Raw genomic sequence first — 8,051 nt, forward strand, 5'->3', positions numbered from 1 at the left:
ACCGAGGGGCAAGATCCACAAAATCAGGGTACAGATCGGGGGCAACAACTGCAGAATCAGAGTATAGACCGGGGGCAAGACCCCGCAGAATCAGAGTACAGACCGGGAGCAAGAGCCATAGAATACAGACCGGGGGGGGAAGAGCCATAGAATCAGGGTCTAAACCGGGAGCAAGAGCCGCATAATAAGAGAACATATCAGCATCAAAATACAGACCTGGGGGCAAGTGCCGCAGAATAAGAGCATAGATCAAAATCAGAGTACAGACCGGGGGCAAGAGCCGCAGAATCAGAGCATATCAGAATCAGAGCACAGATCGGGGCAAGAGACGTAGAATCCAAGTGAAGATCGGGGGCAAGAGCCGCGAAAGCAAAGTATAGATCAGAATCAAAACACAGATACGGAGGCAGGAGCCACATAATCAGAAAAGACAAGGGTCGCAACCCCATATGAATCAAAAGAAGAGGCAATAGCCACAACATCAGAATAAGCTACGGAAGCACGGTAGGAAGAACACCGAGAATTCATAGAGGAACCAGAAACAGGGGCAAGAGCCGCAACGTCGGTATAAGCTCTGGAAGCATGGTAGGAAGAACACCGAGAATCCCCAAATGAAAAAAAGACAAAGGCAAGAACCGCGACAACAGAATAAGCCCCGAAATCACGGTAGGAAGAACATCGAGGATCCCTAGAGGAAAAACGATCAGAGTCAGCCGGAATAAGCTCCAAAAGCATAACCCTGATAGAAGAGAATCAGGAAGATGATAAGAAGAATGCCAAAGAACGACGAGAATACGTCAAAGCCTGATAGAATAGAATCAGCAGAATGGTAAGAAGAACACCAAAGAATGACGAGAAGACGTCAAACCCTAATAGAAAAGAATCAGCAGAATGGTAAGAAGAACAGCAAAGAACGAAGGGAAGACGCCGAAGCCTGATAGAACATAATCAGCAAAACTTCGATTAGAGGAGGATCTAATGTGGGGATGTCATTAGATTATGTCTGCATCAGTTCAAATAAACTTTAGACATTTCCGTCAATTGTGAAATAATTGCAAAATCCGGGCATCCACGCAAGAGGATGGCCCTCGGGACGGCCGAGGGGGTGCTGTCCCTTCTGCAACCCTAAGAAGTACCCGAAAGGATAATTCCAGGCGCCTATGCAACCGGGCGAACCTTGGGCCGGCCAAGGGGGTGTTGTCCCTTCTACAACTCTGAGAAGTACCGATAGGATAATTACCAGAGGTCCAAGCCCTTGGATCACTCTAAGGCGGACTGAGAGTTTGTGGCCCTATTCCACAGGGCATCCAGAAACTATTATCGGGCTGTGGGAGAATAAACCGAAAACGGGGGAGCATAACGTCAGTATTGTGCACCGCGACAGATAGCGCTCAGGATAGGGCGCTACCACCAGAGACTACTCTCGGGCTGTGGGAGAATAGACCGGAAACGAGGGAGCACAACGTCAGTATTGTGCACCGCGATTGGTAGCGCTCAGGATAGGGCGCTACCCCCAGAGACTACTCTCGGGCTGTTAAAGAGTAGACCAGAAACGAGGGGGCACATCGTCAGTATTGTGCACCGCGACAGGTAGCGCTCAAGATAGGGCGCTACCACCAGAGACTATTCTCAGGCTGTGGGAGAATAGACCGGAAACGGGGGAGCACAGTGTCAGTATTGTGCACCGCGACAGGTAGCGCTCAGGATAGGGCGCTACCACTAGAGACTATTCTCGGGTTGTGGGAGAATAGACAGGAAGCGAGGGGGCACAACGTCAGTATTGTGCACCGCGATAGGTAGCACTCAGAATAGGGCGCTACCACTAGAGACTATTCTCGGGCTGTGGGAGAGTTGACCGGAAACGAGGGAGCATAGCGTCAGTATTGTGCACCGCAACAGGTAGCGCTCAGGTTAGGACGCTACCATCAGAAGCTATTCTCGGGCTGTGGGAGGATAAACCAGAACAAGGGCACGTGGAGTCAGCATCACGCACCGCAGCTGGTAGTGCTCTGGCTCGGGCATTACAAAACCACCCACAAGCTGGTACCTCTACAGTGGGCAGTATCCTTGTCATTGTCGAACACTGAACTACTTTAACGTGAATTGACCTACTTCGCTAATTCGCGTTAAATAGGTGGCAAACTGTGGACACCTATTTTCCGGACAAGTAAAAAAACGATATGATATTAAGGCATCCAATGATGATTTTCAAAGAAAATCGTCTGGGTGACGAGCTATCGATCCGTTTGTATGACATCAAGCAGACAAATAAGTGCGCAACATCAATCTTGAGGCGTTAATATGTAATTAGCCGCGAATAGCCCATAAAAATCCAAAGAAAATGTAGTCTAAGTCTAGAAATGGGACTAGTTGCAGTTTCTTAGAAGTTTATGGGCCAATTTGCAAGTTTGACTGGCTGAAATTGACCATAACCAAACTCATTGGGTCCCAGGAGTCATTTTAGACACTTTTAGGGACCAAATAGTGACATTAGACACACTTAACCCCTAGGTAAATAATTAATTCGAATTTAATTAGTAAAATAGTAAAAAAAAGGTGAACTAATCATATCTTCTAACAACTTCCATCTCTTAACACTTCTTCTAACTAGACTAGGACTCTGACATTGTTAATTACCGATTTAACCGACTTATGCCCTAAGCTAACCCATAGTAAATTACCAGAATAATCGACTTAACTTCCAAGCTACCTCCAACACTATAAATAGGAACCCTAGGCAGCTTAGCCAAGGGGCCGTAAATTCAAACCCTGGCCGAAGCCCTGCACAATTTGACAGACGAACAAACACCCAAAAAATACCAGTCCCAGCTGAATCAAACAAGGCACACACACACACAAACACCAGTCAACAAGACAGCATAGGACGATTCAATCCTTCAAGAACGCCCTGCAGCGCACTGATCCAAGCTGGATTCTTCATCCGGATCACCAAGAAACGAGCCACGGATTCAAAACGGTACCCCTGAGGGCCCAATATCATTATTTCTAATTTTCATGTTTATATCATCATATTTGCTGTTTACGTGGTTTGTTGCGTGTTTTGGGCATTCTGAGTCGTTTTTTCCCATAAACGGCCTCAAAATCGTCGCCAGACATCTATTTTTTTCAATTTAATTGCTGCCCAGAAACTTTTGACCTGTTTATGAGTTTGTTCTCATGTACCTTACTCGAAAACGAACCTGACGCCTCAAAAATGGACGAAAACGGACCTAAAACGAACTCGGAACGGCGAAAACGAGCTGCAGCGTCGGCAGAAGACTTGCTAGCGGCTCCAGAACACTCTGGCACGGCGCCAGAGTGGTATTGCGCGGTGCCACACCATGTGGCGCTAGCGCCACAACTCCCTCTCTCCTGAAGAACAGCCCCAGAATGTTCCCAGATCTCCTACAACGTTATTCGGACCCGAAAATGTTTTTCTAGGCTCATTCAGACTCGGAATTAGGCCCGATTCGAAGCCCAGAATTGTATTTTTCATTACCTAGCTGTTTTTTTGTAGTTAATGGGCCAGGCCCTATTGTAATCCGGGCCTCGAAGCCCAAATATTGTAAACTGGAAATAAACCGGGCTCAAATCCCAATAGACCACAAACCCATCCACTTCCAGAAGCCGTACCGGGATAATTCAAACTCCGAATCAACCCTGGTTTAGACCAACAAAACCGTATCGACGAGACGAACAACTCTCGTGTTCCAGCCAAAGACTAGTTCGGACCAAAACGACCTCCAAACGGGTCGTGAGTGCAGCCCACTCACAAAGTCAATGAGGTTTAAAAGTATTTCTAACCTTGTATGTATATCAACTGTAAATTGTTATGCTTGCAATGTTTACTTCTTTCAAACTAGCCCAGCCCAGTCCATCATTAACAGGCTAAAGGACAAACCACCTCAAAAAAATCAAATCCAGTCCAACAAATCACCTAAATGACATAGGTTAATCACATGGATATGTAATTAGAATGTGTGTAGACTTTAAAGATGGCTAATAAAATCAACAAAACTTAGACATCCTAATAGACTATTATGCGTACAAATTGACCAGACCATACCTTCACTTGCTTATCTATTAGATAATGCCAGGGTTAGATTAATGATTAGGCCTAAGTGCTATTTTCCATTCCAGATCGTGTCATATGCGAGTCAAACTTGTTTAAGATGCTTTCATCCCTGATTCCAGCTTTGATATCCTGTGAAACTCCACTTGATTGTCGAGATGAGATAAGGGTAAATCCGATAAATAATAAGGAGTGGCTCTTTTAGAGAGTACATGAGAATCGGGATATGTCCACGAACCCGGTCTTTGGCTAGGCGTACGGTAATCTCGCCGGAGGCGAGTGAGATTACACAGTCGATATAAAATGCAGTCCTAGCACATCTAGGTAGCGACTCCACAATTTATCAACCTTAAACATGAACCGAGTCGACCATAAGCCTGGGCGAGCGAGGGGACGATCCCTCCGGAACCCGCTCCGCTCACACCAGTCTCAATGTCATCTGGCAAAGGTGGATATACATCCACTGGTTTTGATAATAGACATCGACCAACAAGGTCAGTTAGTGTAGGATTCACTCTTGTGTGTGCAAATTGTGGTAGAGTACATTCACGGGAGTGTTGGGGAAGAAATCCTATTGTGTGTTATAATTTTCATCAACTTGACCATATTGTTAGAGATTGTCTACTCAGGATAGGTTTCCTTGAAGAATTTCAAGCTATGGGTTAGAGTAGTGTGGGTGAAAATATACACCATGTGGGTGTAGGCAGGGGACGAGAGAGAGGTAATAGAGGAGGAGGAACATCTTCAGCTATGCAATCTGGATATACAGGCCCACCTCATACCCAAGCCAGAGTATTTGGAGTGACGAGGCAAGATGCACCTACTGCACTTGATGTGATAATTGCTACATTTTCTATCTGTAACTGTGATGCACATGTGTTAATTTATCCTGGATCAACATGTTCATTCAGATCACATGAGTTTGCATTACGTGTGCCTGGCATATTAGAACCATTGGGACATGATATATATGTTTCTATGCCTACTCGGGGTGTTATTATTGTAAATACTATGATAAAATCTTATCCTATGGTTATGGATGGTATGACCATACAAGCTAATTTGGTTGTTATTCGTTTGAGAGAGTTTGATGTTATATTGGTTATGGATTGGTTGTCAAAACATCATGCCATTATTGACTATAAAAATAAAGAAGTAGTTATGGAGATTCAAAGGCAGAGGAAAATGATGATTGTTGGGGAAAGGAAAATGATGCCTAATTGTTTAATCTCTGCTATTACTGCAGTTCAATTGATTAAATATGGGTGTCAAGCATATTTGGCTAGTGCAATGGATATGACTAAAGTTAGTCCGGGGGTTTTAGAAATTCCAATAGTGAGAGATTTTCTAGATGTGTTTCTTGAGGATTTGCCTGGATTGCCACCACATAGGGAGGTCGATTTTGAAATTGAAACTATACCTGGAATGGCTCCACTAGAACTGAAAGAACTCAAGAAACAGTTAGAAGAACTACTTGATAAGGAGTTCATCAGGCCTAGTATTTCTCCCTTGGGCGCACCTGTGTTATTTGTGAAAAAGAAAGATGGTTTAATGCAATTATGCATTGATTATAGGCAATTGAATAGGATTATTGTGAAGAATAAATATCTATTGCCATGAATTGATGATATTCTTATATATTCTTGAAGCCATGAAGAACATGAACAACATTTGAGAATTGTCTTACAAGTTCTGAAAGACAAACAGTTTTACGCCAAGCTTAGTAAATGTGAATTTTGGTTGGTAGAAATAGCCTTTTTGGGGCATATAATTTCAAAACATGGTGTAAAACCAGATCCATCAAAGATTAAAACTATTCTTGAATGGGAGTCACCAAAGAATGTAATAGAAGTTCGAAGTTTTCTGGGTTTAGCAGGGTATTAAAGAAGATTTGTGAAAGATTTTTCTATTACTGCAAAACCATTGAAAAATTTATTGAAGAAGAAAGCAACTTTCAATAGATAGACACATGTGAGAAAAGCTTTGAGGAATTAAAGAAAAGGCTTACTTCAGCACCAATACTTTCCTTACCATCTGAAAATGGAGGTTATGTGGTTTATACTAATGCATCAAAGCAAGGCTTTGGATGTGTATTAATGCAAAATGGAAAGGTTATTGTTTATGCTTCTAGACAATTGCGAACTCATGAAGTAAAATGATCCAACAAATGATCTCGGACTAGGTGCCATTGTGTATGCATTGAAGACATGGAGACATTACTTATATGGCGAGACCTTTCAAGTTTTCACAAATCACAAAAGCTTGAAATATATTCCTACACAGAAAGAGTTGAATTCAAGGCAAAGAAGATGGATTGAGTTACTAAAAGATTATGACTGTACTATTGATTACCATCCCGGAAAAGCAAATATTGTTGCTGATGCTTTGAGTCGGAAGGTTGTGGATCGTATGGTAGGTATGCTCTATTATGATATTGAATATTTAGTTGCACTTCGAGGAATGAACACTTGGTTGGAGACACATGATGATATCTTATTAGCCACATTACAAGTGAAGCCTTCTATTGAAGATAAAATTAAAGAAACTCAGTTTGAAGATCCTTATTTACAGAAGATGAGAAGAAAGGTTGAACAAGGAAAACATGATCAATTTGTTTTGAGAGATGATGGTCTTTTATTAAATTGCAATCGTGTTTGTGTTCTAAATATGGAGAGCTTGAGGAAGAATATATTAGAAGAAGCTCATAGTGCACCATATAGTATGCATCTTGGAAGTACTAATATGTTTTGAAATTTGAAGACTTACTTGTTTAATAAACTGATTCCCTTTGATAAATTGGCTGCATTGTATGTTTCTGAGATTGTTTGATTGCATGGTGTTCCCATTTCAATTGTATCAGACAGAGATCCGCGGTTTACCTCACACTTTTGGGGTAGTTTACAAAATGCTATGGGTACTAAGTTACACTTCAGTACAACATTTCATCCGCAGACAGATGGGCAATCAGAAAGAACCATTCAGACATTAAAAGACAAGATGAGAGCTTGTGCACTTGAGCTCAAAGGTAATTGGGATGATTTTACCTTTGATATAATTTTCACACAATAATAGTTTTTATTCTAGTATTGGTATGGCTCCATATGAAGGTCCTTAAATAGTTCAAGAGACTGTGGATAAGATACAAATAGTTAAACAGTGTTTGAAAGCATCACAAGATAGATAAAAGAGTTACACCGATAAACATCGTAGGCAAATTGAATATGAAGGGGGTGAAAAAGTATTCTTGAAAGTATCTCCATGGATAGGAATTCTACGATTTGGCAAGCAATGAAAGCTTAGTCCACGATATATTGGATCGTATGAAATTATTGAGAGAAATGGACCATTGATTTATCGACTAGCATTTCCATGTTACGAAGATATAGATCTGATCCTAGTCATGTGCTACAAGAACCGAAGGTAAAAATCACAGAGAAATTGGTATACACAGAGGAACCTATTGAAATACTGGGAACAGAGGTAAAGAAATTAAGGAATAAAGAGATACCGATGGCTAAATTAAGATGGAGTCGTCATTCTCCAAAGGAAGCTACATGGGAGGTGGAAGAACATATGAGGATGAAATATCCTTACCTATTCAATGATGGTTGTACGTTATAAAAATTTCAGAAACAAAATTCCTAAGGTGGGGAGAGTTCTAACACCCACATTTAAATTGCATATTGTCATGCTGTTACATTTCATGCATTTCGATTGTCAAGAGTAAGCGTCGTTCATTAGCATTTACGTGAGCATTTAAACTAATGGTTGATATTAATTAAATGAAAATGATGGGGGTTTGATTAATGCTATAACTATTCAAAATGAATAATAGATAGTATAACGACCAAAAAGTATATTATAACTAAATTGGGATGAAAGTACGTCGATAAACTAGGTTTATTTGAGTGGTTTCAAAATGAAATTAAGTTTGAGGTTAAAATTGAACATATAAAACATTTCAAGGATTATATGAGAT

The 8,051-nt window shown here is 41.3% G+C and overlaps 1 protein-coding gene across 1 annotated transcript; it reads left to right on the plus strand.

Annotated features, from left to right (window-relative positions):
- Positions 1–4,504: 4,504 nt before the first annotated feature.
- LOC126678276 (uncharacterized) lies at positions 4,505–7,256 on the plus strand. Its single transcript, XM_050373178.1, has 7 exons — positions 4,505–4,733; positions 4,776–5,646; positions 5,722–5,914; positions 6,034–6,183; positions 6,278–6,806; positions 6,933–7,097; positions 7,192–7,256. Exons 1-7 carry the CDS (start codon positions 4,505–4,507, stop codon positions 7,254–7,256), a joined length of 2,202 nt encoding a protein of 733 aa, XP_050229135.1.
- Positions 7,257–8,051: the final 795 nt, after the last annotated feature.

The sequence above is a fragment of the Mercurialis annua genome, linkage group LG4 (genome assembly GCF_937616625.2).
Source record: "Mercurialis annua linkage group LG4, ddMerAnnu1.2, whole genome shotgun sequence".
Classification (NCBI taxonomy): Eukaryota; Viridiplantae; Streptophyta; class Magnoliopsida; order Malpighiales; family Euphorbiaceae; genus Mercurialis; species Mercurialis annua.

What these genes read in the sequence shown, in the direction of transcription:
- LOC126678276 (XM_050373178.1), top strand. Translation starts at nt 4,505, where the DNA reads ATGTCATCTGGCAAAGGTGGATATACATCCACTGGTTTTGATAATAGA. An exon ending in TGAAGAATTTCAAGCTATGG is followed by an intron (nt 4,734 to 4,775) that starts GTTAGAGTAGTG and finishes ATGTGGGTGTAG; the next exon opens with GCAGGGGACGAGAGAGAGGT. An exon ending in TTGTGCACTTGAGCTCAAAG is followed by an intron (nt 7,098 to 7,191) that starts GTAATTGGGATG and finishes GTCCTTAAATAG; the next exon opens with TTCAAGAGACTGTGGATAAG.